This window comes from Lycium ferocissimum, chromosome 2, assembly GCF_029784015.1.
Source record: "Lycium ferocissimum isolate CSIRO_LF1 chromosome 2, AGI_CSIRO_Lferr_CH_V1, whole genome shotgun sequence".
Classification (NCBI taxonomy): Eukaryota; Viridiplantae; Streptophyta; class Magnoliopsida; order Solanales; family Solanaceae; genus Lycium; species Lycium ferocissimum.
The window spans coordinates 44,881,450-44,897,435 of NC_081343.1; the positions used below are offsets into that span (position 1 = coordinate 44,881,450).

Here is a 15,986-nt window from a genome sequence, read left to right on the forward strand (position 1 = left end):
GGGGAAGCTCTCCCTAACGGAGATTTTTCCAAACCCAAAGCTCGAACCCGAAACCTCTGATTAAGAGAGGAGTAACCCCTTCCACTGCACCACATCTTTTGGTGGTTCTCCGTTTCATTTCACTAAAAATTTGTCCAATCTTTTTAAAAGCCAGTCACTTCAATAAGTACAACACCTAGCCAACACATGTACAACACGTAAAAAAATTTAACTGCAACATTGAATATCCAAATGAAGATACGAGGGGTTGCTCAGATGGTAAGCACCCTCCACCTCCAACCCGAAGGTTGTGGGTTCAAGTCACCAACGGAGCAAAAAAAAAAAAAAAAAAAAGAGGGGGGGGGGGTAAAAGAAAAAGAATATCCGATTGAAGACCTAATTTGATCTCTATCTCTTCATCCCTGATTTTGTCCTTCTAACCGGAAACAATATTGCTATCATGGGGTTTGAAATCTGTTGATGCTAGCTTGCCAATTTTTCTTCTATAACTAGGAAATTTATTTTTCTCATTTTTAAGGAACTTATTTTTCTACAAAACCAAACATAAAAAAATTGAAAAAATATTTTCTGAAATATTTTCCTCCATACCGAACACACTAGAAGTGTGCAAAATCCAGTTTAACCGATGAACCGAGAAAAATGTTATTGATTTATCGTTATCGGATTATTGGGTTAACGGTTTTTAAGTGGTTTTGTAAATATTTTTGTTGGACTATCAGGCTGGTTTCGGTTTTGAGGTTTTAGTTAAAGGTTAAACTGATAACCCAATAAGATTATACTAAAATTACCTTTTTATCTCTAATTATACTAGTGACTTTAGCCTTTAAAGACAAACTCTATTTCTTAACTTCGTTCCAGGACCCTATTTCCGCAAGCGATACTTTAGTTCTCTGAACCTCGACCAGAAAGAAAACAAGTTAATTTTAGCAATAACATCTTTGAATTTGCTTCTGCTTGTATTTGTGTAGACTTTTATGCGTGAAGGCAATGTATATGAACAGATGAAAACAAGAGGAAAAAAAAAACATTTTCTTATCGGTTAAACCGAAAACTGAACCGTTAAGGACCTAAACTGATTAAAATCGATAACGAATATCTTATTGATTCGGTTATCGGTTAAGCATGTCTATAAACTGTAAATCGATAAACCGACTGATAAGCACCCCTAGAACATACCCTTTATTTGTTTTAAAACTCTAAAGTTTTGCTTCTTTAGTGAATACAAAATCTTGTATTTCTTTGTGTTTGCTAATTCTCATTCCAAACATCCTTCCTCATAAATAATTTACTTTTTATAAATTATTCAATTATGTGACTGAAAAACCCTAATAATTATAAAAGACTTACCAATAAGATAATGATTATACACGTGCCAATAGATTAAGTTAATTATGCCATTGATAAAATTTAACATAAGTGATATTTTTTAAATTAAATTTAATACTTTTGTAGCATGAGTTTGAGCCCGGGCTTAACACGGGCCTCATGCAACTAGTAATAATAATAATCATTTGCACCATTTCCCTTCAAAGGGTCTTTAATTTTTGTCCCTCAAATTGGTGGTCTTTAATTTTTGCCCTTCGCTAAAAATTTCTTGATTTCGGGTTCGAACCCACAATCAGTCAAAAATTAAAAAAAAATTACAGGGTAAAGTTTGGATACACAAGGCAGAGTTTTAAACTCTACCTTAAGCAGAATTTCAAACTCTACTTAAGGTAGAGTTTTGCCTTCACTAGAAGGCATAAGGCAAACCTCTACCTTTGCCTTCAGGCATTTTTTTTTTAAACTTAATTAAAATTTTACAAACCTCTGCCTTAAGGCCTAACTTTTGCCTTGAGAATTTTTTTAAGATTTCAAATTTGAGCGACAAAAATTAAAGACCAGTGCCTTTGAAGGACATTCCGCACAAAAAAATGATTAAAAAAAACAAAGATCAAAGAAATTAAACACCAAAAAGATGTGCCGAAATATCACCACGAAGCAAATTTCCTTCTAATATGGACGAGAAAAAAGTGATCCTTTACAGGTTTTTATGCACAGGGCATAGACAGCAATCATGCATCAAGTTTGAATTATTAACCAATGACAAAGATAATAAAAGAACAAAATTGCAGCAGCTAAAAAAAATAGGCCAAGTAGATCTCTGGACAGTGAATAATTCTCCTAAACATTTGCTGTTTATCATTGCCGATTAGTCTAAAGCAGCTATAACTGCATCAACAACTTCTTGGGTGGTGCTATCCCCTCCAACGTCCTTTGTCCTGAATTTTCCCTCTGCTATTACACGTCTTACAGCAGTTTCTAAGCGATCAGCAAAGGATGGAAATTCAAGATGTCTCAGCATCATTGCTGACGACAGAAGAAGAGCCACCGGATTTGCTTTCTTAAGCTTCAATATCTTTTCGTTGCCAACATTCCCAGCTGAAGCACCTTGCTCAAAAACTGCTTGATCAGTGCCAACATTACCTGAGAAAATCACAGCCCTACATTATGTCTCATAAGCAGACTACTAATTAAGGAAGAAACACTGACAATATTCTAATTGTCCCCCGAGTGACTCTATAAATTATCTGCAGAATAGACAAGGACGAGACATTTAATCTTTCTTCCAACAACGAAATTGGTGTTGATGAGCATTGTGGTGAAGTCTCACGAGAAGAAGCAGGCACTCATAAGAGGGTTCTACTGCATTTTGTCAGGTATTGACAACTACTCGGAGCTGTTCCATAATAAGCAAAAAGGCACTGACCAATTTGGCGACCAACCGGGGAACACCTCATAATCAAATGGATATCGGTATACTGGAAGGTTCTTTATTAACACTTCTACTCAGTCACGGAGGGAAGAAAAGAAGGGATGTAGAGGCTCGAGGTCAAGCATAACAATTGTTTACCCGCACCAGCCTCATTTAGGAGTTGGAACTTACGAAGCTCAGAGAATGATTCAATCTCAAGAGATATCGAGACCACGAAATAATTGACCAACTGCATTTGTATTAGACAAGTTGAGAAAACCAACAGTGAAGCTTGGAAAAAAAATAAAGATCTATATCCATCCAAAAGAAAAAAGGAAAAGAGAAAACCAACACCGAGCAAGGTATTGAGCAGCATTATCCTTGGAGCTACTGCAACCTGGGGAGGATGAAGTTAGGCTGCACAGAGGATACCAGCTAGGCCGCACCAATATACCTACACAGGATGATGAACAGCGCAGTACACAAGACTTGGATCAGTGGCTGTATCATTTGAAAATGGATAGGAAACTGTCCCAATTTCACCCATACACATGTGTGACCTTATTTCCTGATTTGTCAGCGAGAGGCAGTTAATTTTGTTCAACTACCTCTATTTCCTCAGCCCAAGCTAATCGTGATAACTTTTGTCTGCAGTCTTTATCCCCAAAGTTCACTATCTCCACTGGCTGACTACAATCTCCAACGAAGTCCGTGCCATCTCCATCTGCTCAACATACTATTCATCTATATGAAGGCCAAAAAAAATTGTCTTCAAGACACGGATCTGGGCACAAAATTTTAATTCCTTTATTGCTGCCTCAGACGACTTATTCGTCTGTGATTGAGGCCTTACAATATGCCCTTAATTTTGAGCATCTGCATGCCTTCCTTTTCAATGGAATTTCTTCTTCTTGTGATTGAACCGCGCCCAATTAGAAAAACTTCAGTTATTAGAGTTCTCCCTCTTCCCATCATTAAGTAAAAGCCTAAATGGTCTAGCTGTGTTAGTTTCCCAGTTTGAATTCCCTGCTTGTCCAGAAGTTGCTTGGTTCATTGTTTAAAGGGAAATTTGTGAAAGTTCTGGTATCCACCGCTGGCCATCTCTATTTTTCAAAATTACCATTTCACAGTGACCTTTGCTCTGATGCCTTATGTTCTGCACCCAAGTCACCATCTTAGATCAAATTGACACCAAGTATGTCCAATCGCTTACCTCAATATCATGGTCGCTGCAATTTTCTTGTCTGAATCCCTAGCACAAAATTCTAGTCTACCAAAGATATCTCTTGTTTCTTCAAACCTTGTCCACTTCCAAATAACCACCAAAAACATCCCCCTCCATTCAGACAGAATATTCATCACGACTGCAATGGAAGTCCCATCCTTCTAATTCACAAGTCACTTGGTTTAGGCACAGGCTGATGACAGGCCGGATAAGAGACCACAAGTCAAGGAAGAGCTTCTGACCTTCGATTACCACTAAACAAACTTGACTCTTCAATAGCCTTCGAAGGGAATCCACAGAGAGAAAATATGTCACTCATCTTAATGACCCATGTTCTGAGCCTATATCTACACCTCCAATAAATGAGAGACCTCTGTTATGTGAGCTTTGTGTTTCAAATTAAACATTTGTTAAGATGATTTAATCCATAGCATAGGAAAAAAAATTCTATTGAAATTCTGTGATCCTCCTCTACTAGTTTGGTGTGTGACTTTAGCTCTCATAAGAGCAACCTCTACAAAAGACCTCTTTTCTGACCTAATGTGCATAAGGTTGTATTGATATGATACCCTTATCCCGACGAATTTTCTATAGTTAGGACATGTCTTTCCAGCCTAAGTCTGCTATCTACGGCATGATTGTGTTCAGCCTCCTTTTCCCTAGCACAGATTGAATGAGAACATACCGAATAAGTGGTAGCTATAGTTAATCACAATCTGCAAAGATTTCTGTTGAAGTGTGTGACCATCTTATCTAAAACCTTAAGCTGTTAAAGAGAACATTTTTTTCCAACACGCCTGGGCTTGATTCTTTTTCATGAGTCTAAGCACGTGGAAATTCTTTTTAATAACGGGTGGTAGTGATACTCGAGCTCAGGACCTGTGCCTGCATAAAGTGTGTGACCATCTCATCTAAAAGCTTAAGCTGTTAGAGAGAACACACAATCCCCACATTGTGGGATTTCACTGGATATGTTGTTATATCTCCAACCACATTACCTCTGCCTTGATGTCACAGACCTTCTGATGCCAATCTGGTTATACTGCAAATCCAACAGATTATGTGCCTCTCCACTATATTCCTGCTTATTCCTTTTGCTTTCAAGTACCACGAATTCTATAAGATATGATTCTTCTATCCATTTAGAGCATTTATTGGATCAATTTTCCATTAATGTGGTATAGCTAGACTTAAGTTACCAAGAAAATCAATCTACGAAGGAGCTCTTTGTTTTAGCTGCCATAAATTTAACAGGTTTGATCACCGGAATTCTATTTGATGAAATGTGAGCTACAGATTAGACACCAAATTAACTGTATCTTAACTTAGTGAAATCTTGAGATCAAATTGTCATCTATAGACAAAAAAAGAGCGCTAATGACAGAAATAATCGACAACTTAGCATAACAGAGAGACGTAAATCATTCAAAAATATATATATCTGAAAGATTTACCTCCTGGCATGAATCCTGTGCCACCAGCCAGGCCAGCAGCCGTATTTGCAATCAGATTTCCATAGAGGTTGGGAGTCACCTACATAATTGCAATGTGTTGTAGTTCAGCAACAAATCAGCTATGTCCCCAAATGAGGAGGAGAAGAAAAAAAAAAAAAAAAAAAAGAGAGGCAGAATAGGACACTAAAGCTTGCTTCTGGATCGATGTAGGAAAGGTGATGACTTATTGACTCTTAATCTACAATAACCACAGTGAGAAAGGCAGGACCTACCCTTTGCTAATCTTAATGTTTCCCATCCATACTTTCTCAATGATATCCTATTTTTTTTTATAAAGTAAGCTTTTAGATGTATGACAAGCAACAAGCTGGAGCATTTAACCAGTTACAAGCTTCTGTCAGTTCTAACAGAGCATATGTAAGGAGTTAAAAAAAGTCAAACATAGTCTCAATATCCTGAGTAACATTTATATTTTGTCATGTTAACCCAAAAAGAAAGCAGAAGTATACATTTGAACTTAAGACTACATTCTCTTGTTTGTCTTAAAAGATTCTAGCATTCTTCTCTCTCTAGGAAGTCCACCAAATAGCTGCCGGGTTAGCATTCCATAATCTTGTGCGAATACCTTTCAGTTCCCTGATATTCCACCCCAGTAGAAGTTTCCAAACAGTTCTAGGCAGAGGCTGTTTGGGTCCCAGGAGAGTGAGAAACATGTCCCGCAGCTGGGCAGTGTGCTACAATGCAAAAATAAGTGACTTGCATCCTCCTGCTGCACTCAGAGAGGACACCTACTGCATATGATCAATCCCTTTCTCTTAAGTTGCACTGGGTGAGGCAAGCATTTTTTCCCACCAACCAAGCTCACTGATTCATATTATTTACAAGATAAACAAAGTGGACAATCAAGGAAAGTCCAGGTGCAAGACCATCGAAGTTGTAGATGAAGGAGAAGGAAAACGACTTCAATATTTTCGCTGACCTTGTTCATGTGGACTCTGTTATTTCATCACATCACTTGTCTCAACCATTACCAGTAAGAACACAAAAATAAGAGGCCAAAGTAGATGCTAGAGACACTGTGCCAAGGGTAGGCCCTTTGACTATGTAAGCAACTCAGTGCACATTCCAATTTCCAATATCATTTGCATGTCACTAATCCATAGCCGAGTACCATATGAACTAGTCACATAGAAGCTTCAAAATAGTCTCGAACTTCAAAAAGCAAATTAACCAACTATACACAAACAAAAGACAGGGCAAGCTCTCAGCATGCGCATCTCCTCAATGACTAAACAAAAATGATGACATTCACCATTAGTTTTTCTTTGTTTATAAAGTTAGATGACACCACTAGATATCAGATGATAAAGGAAGCTAGAATTTTAAGGACTACATAAAGAGAAAAGCCAAGGAAGCATATCCCATACCATTACATCAAATTGCTCTGGCTTTGAGACAAGTTGCATGCAGCAGTTATCCACAATAATCTCCTCATATTGTATTTCTGGATATTTAGTTGCAACTTCCCTACAGGATTCTAAGAATAGACCATCTGCAAGTTTCATAATGTTGGCTTTGTGCACAGCTGTGACCTTCTTTCTTTTGTTTACATCAGCATATTCAAACGCAAATTTTGCTATACGCTGTGAACAATATTTTGTTATCACCTGGAAAAGGGAAAAACATGGAAGTTTAGGATAAAGCGAGTTGTGGAACAGGACTACTTAACAGAGGAGTTGATATAATAAGGAGAATCACAAAAGAAAATTGATGAAGAGAAATAGAAACCCATTTTCATTAGAAGGATCAAGAAGCGGGCATACAAGAATATCATTTAAACCATAGAGTAAGAAATTGTTAGTTACAAAAGAAAGAATTCTTAAGAAAAATCACATGTGCATCTTGTTACGCTGGACCATTTCTCTAACGTATTGAACTGACCAGGTAAAGATAAGCTCTCACCATGTAATTCTTCCTCATGCACAAACCAAGATCAAACAGGTTTAACTGCAGCTGAAAATCTACACACTTCACTCAATATTACATCATCTATCAAGCATATTCTATATATAATAATGTCTAGGATATATAAATGAAGAAGATATGTAAAGATTCTGGAAAAATGCACTGTCCAGCAGGAGGATGGAGCGCAAAGAGTATTCCCCATTTAATAAAAAAAGTGCAACGTGCCATACTAACCTACTAAGGAACCAGTGCTTTATTGTACACCCTGCTGTCTGTCCTAAATGCCCGACTAAGGGGCTACAACATAATTATGATCTAAATTCTCAAGGATAAGTCCACATTCAACACTACATAGCAGCATCCTTTTAGCAATTTGAGAATTCAGAGTACCCACATGCACATAAGAGCCACCTATAACTGCAAATCTACTCTAAAAAAGTAGATGATCCCATCTTTTAGATACATTAAAATTTAAGTAGAACAACAAGAACTATGCCCCAATCCAAACAAGTTTAGGTTAGCTATATAAATCCTCAATATCCATTCGTATCTGAACCCGCTTCATTCCAATAGTCAATAAAGGCTCCTGACAAACACCTAAAGTCGTAACAGCGTGACAAGGGATTTTGGCTCCCATGGTGTTTGCCTTCGATGTGTATTACTATCTGTTGCTGCATTTGTTTTGTATCTTGCTGTCTATTTTCTTACAATCGTCAGATACCTTCTTTTGAGTCAAAGGTCTATCAGAAACAGCCTCTCTACCTCACATACAAAGGTAGGGGTAAGGTCTGCGTACACTCTACTAGGGGTGGACGTTCGGTTATTCGGTTCGGTTTTATCAAAATTCGGTTCGGCTATTTCGGTTTCGGTTTTTTGAAGGTGGACACCGAACACCGAACCAAATTAGTTCGGTTCGGTTCGGTTTCGATTTTTTCAATTCGATTTTTTTGACATGATATTAGAAGCGATTCCATTTACAGTAATTCATATTCTCAAAAGCAATAAAACATAAAATTGATAAATTGAAATCAAAATCAAACAAACAGGATACACAAGAACAGAAAACCATAACCATGATATAGGATTACTAGGTGTTATATACATACAGTAAGAATAATTAAGAACACACATAAAGGACATACATTAATCCTAAAGACACATCCTAGTCACCTTCCTTTGGGTTTTTTTTGGGCTTAAACTTAATGGGCCTGGACTATTTTTTTTTTTTTTTGTGGGTAGTGTATTAAATTTCGGTTTAAACCGAAACATTGAAGAACCGAACTCTAAAAACTGAACACCGAAATTTCTGAAAACGTAAACTATAAAGTGTTCGAGTTCGTTGAAATATTCCGATAGACCTCCGCTCAAAAAAAAATTATTCACTAATATTATACCACTGAGCAACGAGCTTAGCGAAATTTTTTATTAATAATGAAAATAACTAAATCAATTACAAAATGAATAACTACGCTTTGCAAGAGTAAAAAACTATAATCAACATAAGAGTATCTCAACTCTAAGTTGATTTCAGAGAATATGGTCCTACCAAGTAATGGCAAAATAATTAAAACTACTAAGAAAAAATTGGTTCGAGTAGCCTTTACATCAATACAACTCCTAATTTCTCCAAGCTCTCACCAAATGTGAGAGAATATACTTGTCAAGAAGAGAATAAACTACGGTGGGCGTTTGGTTCTTCGGTTCGGCTATTTCGGTTTTGATTTTTTGAAGGTGGACACCGAATACCGAACCAAACTTGTTCGGTTTCGATTTTTTGAAGTTTGGTTCGGTTCGGTCCAGTTTTTCGATTTTCGGTATTTATGCCCAGCCCTACCCTCTACACTCCCCAGACCCCACTTGTGGGATTACACTGGGTATCTTCTTGTTGGTGGTGGTGGTGGTGGTGTTTGTCTTATCTAAACACACATATGTTCCGAAAAGTGGTCTTTTGGAGAACTTCCTACCTTGTCATTTATTTAACACCTTCAATATTCACCAATATCTAAACCCAATAGGGCGCAAATATTCATAGGCAGAATTAACCAAAGATTATGAATCTAACAAGACTCGCAATAACATACTATTTCCTCTATACCAATTTATGTAGCACACTTTCCTTTTTAGTCTAGATCCCAAAAAAAAAGTCACTTTTCTATAATTAGAAACAACTTAACATTAAAATTCACCTTTTACTCCACACAAAATATTCAAATTTTGTTTTAGACCACAAATTTCAAAAGTTTTTCCTTTCTTTCTTAAACTCTGTACCAAGTCAAAACCAGACAAACAGATTGAAACAGAGAGAGTAAAAAATAACAAAATTCTCAAATTGAAAAATTTGCAGTTACCTTAAGGCTCTCAACAACACCAGGAACAACCTCATGTTCAAGTCCAGCATACTCTCCTTCAGTATTCTCTCTAATCACAACAATATCCACATCTTCATGCCTTGTAGGTAACCCTGGAAAACTAACACAATGCACAATGGAAGCATACAAATCAAGCTCTTTCCTCATTTGCACATTCAATGAACTAACACCACCACCTACAGGTGTCCTTAACCCTCCTTTTAAACAAACTTTATTCTTCTTAATCGAATCAATTACTTCTTCAGGTATACACTTCATATCACCCTGTACTTCGTCGTATCGCTCGAAATAAACGGGTGCTTTTAATGATTTCATTACTTGTTCCACTGATTCGGTTACTAGTGGACCAACGCCGTCGCCGGGGATTAACGTGACGGCGCGTGGAGGCGCGTGGGAGAAACGGCGCGTGGTGGATTGGTGGAGGAGTTGTTTTAGGATCGGGATGGATTTACGAGACATGGTTTTGTCTGATTTTTGATTTTAATTTGTGTGATGCGTTTTAGGTCAATGATTTAGCCATAAACAGGGAAGTGATTAAGTGAAGAGAGTATATTTTAGTGGGGGAAGAAAAAGGGAAAATGGAATTATGAGAAGAAGGAAAGTAAGCAATGCGCGCCACATTTTGCGTGAACAGCTGAAGAATAGCCGGTTTTTCGAGAATCCGTCCTGACCAAACAGCATCTAATTCCATACGACAATAGTATTGTTGTCAAATTATTTAAGGGAAAAGGGTTAAATATAATCCTCTACTTTTGTTTATTGACTAATTTTATCCTTCGTTAGCTAAAATAGTCAAATATACCCCTCTATTAGCCTAGAGAGATATATTGGGTGGGGTTGATTGTTTTATTTGGGTCGGGGCGGGTCAATGGTTGGAGCATGATTTTTTTTTAGTTGAATGGTTAATTTCAGTTGATTTATGTATTTCCATCCATTTAGGGGTATGTTTGACAACTTTGGCTAACGGAGGGGTATGTTTGGCTACTTTGGCTAACGAAGGGCAAAGTTACCGAATAAACTAAAGTAGAGGGGTATATTTGACCCTTTTCCCAATTACTAATCCCTCTGTTACAATTTACGTGAACTATTAGGGCTCGTTTGGTATACGAGGGATAATAGATAAATCATCTCGAGATTAGAAGTGAGATGAATTTATTCCACATTTGGTTGGGATAAAATTGTGGGATAACTACTTTCGGGATAACTAATCCTAGGATAAGTAATGCTGAGATAACTTGTTTCCAACCAAACGACCCCTTAGTATTAGTCTAATATGTGGTTCTTTAATCACGGTTTTCTTACATTTTTTCTATATTATATTTATTCCGTTTCAATTTATGTGAACCTATTTTCTTATTAGTCCGTGTAAAAAAGAATGACCCCTTCTATATTTAGAAACAATTTACTTTCTGCAATGATTTATACCCACGCAAAATATACGTGACTCATTTAATACTACAAGTTGAGTAGTTATAATACTTTATGTAGTTTTTAAATATATTAATTTTATTTTTGGAAACTTGAAAAATTTATGTCAAAATTTACGGTTAGCGTTACAAAGTTTGACCCTCATACTCTGAAAAGGTTCTCGTAAATTGAAACGGAGGAAATACTTGTTGTAATTTGTTTAAAAAATGATTAATCTAATGGCATAATTTGTTAGCTAGATAAACAAATTCTAAAAATTCTTTATTTTTAAAACTTAATGTCTAAACTACGTCTCATAAATTAAAACAACGTAAATAATTATTTATTATGTTATTTATGTAAAATAATTAAGATTTTATATCTTGAGAAAAAATAATTAATAGTTTATAAAGCAGCTCTGATTACCATTTATCTAAGGGAAAAAGTTCAAATTTAACATTGTACTGTATGTAATTATTCTATTGTGTCATCCCTTACACTTTTGGCATATTCATATTATTGTTGTTAGCAGATGGTCTCATATTTGTCTTTCCATTAACGACACTTCAACATAAAATAGCGGACTCTGTGTGTGCAAATTCTTCGAGAAAAAAGTTCAAGTTTACTCTTAAACGTGTTAACTATGGTTTAAGCTTACCTAAGGTGGGAGCACGGCTAGGGGTCATTTTTTCCTAATAGCAAGGGTAATATTAGTTCAAAAATTTAAAGAAACATAAAATTGCTCAATTTTGAATAAAGTAGAGAGAGATTTAAATAGTTCCCTTTATTTATTTAAAATAGAAACAATCATAAAGGAGTGATGTATTATATTCATGACAAACGCAATAGTGCTTCTATGTCTAATAATAACAGCACTCCTGATTATTTTTTCTTTTTTAGGGATTCTTATTAGTTTCTTTGTAACAAAATAAAGATTTATATAACAAAATCATTCAAAAAGGAAAAACAACTGAAGGAAAAACCAGTATTCCTCCATATGTTGTATGTGTATTTCAGCACGGGCAATTTGCAGGATTGCCCTTCGCTGGGGGTGATCTTTAATTTTTACCCCTCAAAATGGTGGTCAATTTACATGGCACAAGATGAATTTCTGCCTGTGCGGCCCAGGCAGAATTTTGCAATCGTTTTTTTTTTTTTTTTATTGAGTTGGGGTTCGAACCCACAACCTCGGGGTGTTAAGCGAGGGGTAAAACTTAAAGACCACCAAATTGAAGGGCAAAAATTAAAGACCACCCCAAATAAAGGATAATCGGCACAAAAAAAAGTTTCAGCACTAGCATTTCTCTCATTTCTATTTTATTGCTTGGGCCTGATCAATGGTTAACTAGTTGGGTCACAAAACCCTTCGCTTGATCCAATGGACCCATGGCCCAAAGAACAAATTTTTAGCAATTAACGTGACGCTTTGGACAGCATGTATATTAGAACCAATTTTACAACGAACAATAATGTAATTGAGTTGGAAAAAGGAAAAAAAAAAAAAAAAGAGAATGTAATTGAGAATCAATGTCTAGGATGCAGGGTAATAACATTTTTAATGATTTTCTATAAGCATTAAATCAATATGTTGACATGCCGGATATTTCCAAAATCTTTTTCCATGTACTATAAACAAAATGTTAAATCATAGAGTCATTAAACTTTCATCAGGCGAGCGCTTTATCTTTGAAAATAAAACTGCTGTAATAAAATCATGAATTAAACTTTAGTTTTTCACAAGACATTCTACTACTATTTCTATTTCTATTTCACTCAAAATTTTGCCCATCACTTGTTTCTGGCAACACATGACTTGATCATGTCCAGCTAGTGTGTCGAAAAAATCAGTTCATTGTCTAAAGTCCAAAGTCCAAAGTCCAAACCTTCAAGATTGATGTTATAACTTATAATTATAGAACAATTTAACACATTTTAGAGAAAAAGCTCATCGAAATAGTATTAACAGTCCTAAATAAATAATTGCTTCTGCTAGTCAGTGCATTTCATATATTGGTTAAAGAAAATTAAGAAACAACACAACTATGATAAAATAGTTATATATAAAAACGAAAAAAAAAAAAGTTTATTGTTTTCCATGACAAAAAGTTTGCAACGGAAGGGAAGGTATTATCATGGAAAAGGCCTTTTCAAGCCAAAGTGTCTCCATTTATTGCTCTCTCTCGAGGACTGCCGAATATAAGTCTCCCTGTGTTTTTTCTTTTATTTTATCTGTATATTTTATGATTCTAAGTATTTTAGCCAAATACAACATTTAAAGAACGCATTTTTTTAAAAAAAAATAATTTTTTTTATTACACAGGCGTTAGGGAAAGGGAAATGAGGAAAGGGATTACAACGTGGGGATTCGAACACTCACTGACAAGTGAAAGTTCATGTAGTCAACCAACTGAGGTACTAAGATCTCTACTTAAAGAACGCATCTCGGTTATCTTTCTAGTCTAGAGCTAGTCATTTCTTTAATTAGTCTCCTTTGTTTAAAAAAATAAGGTGAAAACGTTTTTGGCCAAACCAAAAAAAAAAAAAAAATCAAGTTTTAAATTTTTTTTGCTTATAATTTTCCAACAAAAAGAAAAGCTCCATCTGTCTCGAATTATATGACAAAACTTCCTTTTTAGTATGTCGCCAAAAAAAAAAAAATTAACAAATGTTTTTATTTGAAAACTATTTAAAATTAGCATTTCAATTTTACCCTTCATGGCATGATCAGTTATTTGCAGAGTCGTAACTATGGGCAAGGCCCGTGGACTGATCAAACCCAGCTCGTGATCTGATAGGGTTAGGCTTGAATTTTTAGAGCCCATTTAAGAATGAGGCTTTTTCCCCCGGCCCAAGTAAGCCCACCGGTCCATGGGCTTGAGCGCGCATGGGTTGGGCAGGCCCGTGGGCATAATAAAAAATTAATTAAAAAATAGAAAGAAAGTGAAGATATTAAGATAACCTTGTCACAAGCAGATTCAGATATGCTTGATGTAGATGATGTGTTGGTGTTGGATACATCATAAGTGTCATGGAAGTTTATTTTTATTTTAGGGATAAGAAACGTTACACTCCCCCCCACACAACTTGTACCAAAGTTGCTAGACGCACCACACTTTCACGGGGTCCTATTACCCCTAAACTATTTTTTCGCGTAATTATTTGCACCTTTTGTGCTGACCTGGACTAGTGCGTGAGATCAAATATGTGAAGCGCGTAGGAGGTAAAAAACATAATTTTTCACGTATGGGAAACTGCCACGTATCATTCCAAAGCTTATGTGAAGACCCCATCGTCTAAAATACACTATATTTCATCCTATACTCAACTGATTATACACCTAATTTAGAAGAACTCAAATTCTTTTTTGGTCTTAAATTCTCATCTTTTTCGACGAGGTAAGTAAATTATTGTGTAAATTTGTTATCCTTTCTCCATCTCATGTCGAATTTCTAGTTTAGGGTTTTAATTTTCTTCCGCAATTTCTGTGTATGAAATTTTAAGGTTAGGAATGGCGAACAGCTTGTTGAATAAGTTGTGTCTGGACGAAGAAGATCCTATGCTCAATTCCGTAGTGGGATGCAGACATGGCATTTTGTGGAAAATGCAGACTTCTTGGTCTAATCGCAATCCCGAAAGGAGATTTTGATCTTGTCCTCACTATGAGGTTTGTGCTCATATTCTAATTTGGTTGATTAATTTTAGTGTTAATGTTAATTTGAAGTGACTGTATTCTTCAAATTTCAAATTGAAGTGCAATTTTTTTCGGATGGAGAGACACGGAGAGAGTTGATCAAAGATCAAGGTTTATTATTCCAAGATTGGTGAACAAAATCAAAGAGTTAGAAGAAAATTACGAGCGTGTTCGGGTGCATTTGTATGAGCTTGAAAGTCTTAAGATGAAATATGATAATGTCGACATGAATTCACTTGAACTTAAGGAGAAAATTCAGTTGAATGAGGTTGAAAGTCTTACCCTTCAATATGATAATCTCAACATCAACTCGATTGAGCTTCAAGATTCAAAAGATAAAGGTGAGTTGATTGAGCTTCAAGATTCAAAAGATAAATGTGAGTTGAATGAGTTTGAAGATTCAAAAGAGGAGAAGGATGAGTTGAATGAGTTTGAAGATTCAAAAGAGGAGAATGATGATTTGAATGAGCTTGAAGATTCAAAAGAGAAGGGTAATTTGAAAGAGAAGGATATGACAGGAAAAAAAAAAAGCAGCCGGTGTTGGTTTAATAGAAACTTACTTTGGTGTTTGATGGTTTATTTATTTGTTGTGTATCTTAGTAGTTTATTCGAAATGGGCAACTTGAAGAAAAATCAAATGAAGTTGCCATAGTAGCTAGTGTTCTATTAATAGTACCTCATTTTGTTTGTTGTAATGGTACTTGAATAATCTCGGATAGGCTAAGTTAGATGTGTTTTTTTGGATAGTACATTTTGGTATTGTATGAAGCATTGTTAATTACGGTATTTTAGTGGTGGTCTTGTACCTACACTTGTTTTAATTTATCCTACTTCTCATATTGGTCTTTGTTTACTAAATTTTGACAACTTTCTTTTGGTATTGTTTGAGTAAATGTTGGGCAAAATAAGATCACATAATGCAGCAAATTGCACCAGATTTCAGCAAACAAAACCTTTCTCAAATGCCATAACAACCTAATAGTTTTTTCACTCTAAAAGTGCACCAGAATTTGTCACTCAAATGCACCAGAATTCAAAGATCAAAACCATTCTCAAATGCCATAACAACCTAACAGTTTTTTAAGTGACCAAATGCACCAGAATTTGTCACTCAAATGCACTGAAATCGACATCAAAACCA

General features: G+C 35.7%; 1 protein-coding gene across 1 annotated transcript; it reads right to left on the reverse strand.

Moving 5' to 3' along the window:
- Positions 1–1,968: 1,968 nt before the first annotated feature.
- Positions 1,969–10,458, reverse strand: LOC132039673 (isocitrate dehydrogenase [NAD] regulatory subunit 1, mitochondrial-like). Its single transcript, XM_059430176.1, has 4 exons — positions 9,727–10,458; positions 6,841–7,080; positions 5,414–5,492; positions 1,969–2,466 (listed from the first exon to the last, which is right to left on the reverse strand). The coding sequence occupies exons 1-4, from the start codon at positions 10,204–10,206 to the stop codon at positions 2,192–2,194; spliced, it is 1,074 nt and encodes a 357-aa protein (XP_059286159.1). The 5' UTR covers positions 10,207–10,458; the 3' UTR covers positions 1,969–2,191.
- Positions 10,459–15,986: the final 5,528 nt, after the last annotated feature.

What these genes read in the sequence shown, in the direction of transcription:
- LOC132039673 (XM_059430176.1), bottom strand. Translation starts at nt 10,206, where the DNA reads ATGTCTCGTAAATCCATCCCGATCCTAAAACAACTCCTCCACCAATCC. An exon ending in GTGTTGTTGAGAGCCTTAAG is followed by an intron (nt 7,081 to 9,726) that starts GTAACTGCAAAT and finishes TCCCTTTTCCAG; the next exon opens with GTGATAACAAAATATTGTTC. An exon ending in CAGAGCAATTTGATGTAATG is followed by an intron (nt 5,493 to 6,840) that starts GTATGGGATATG and finishes GCAATTATGTAG; the next exon opens with GTGACTCCCAACCTCTATGG.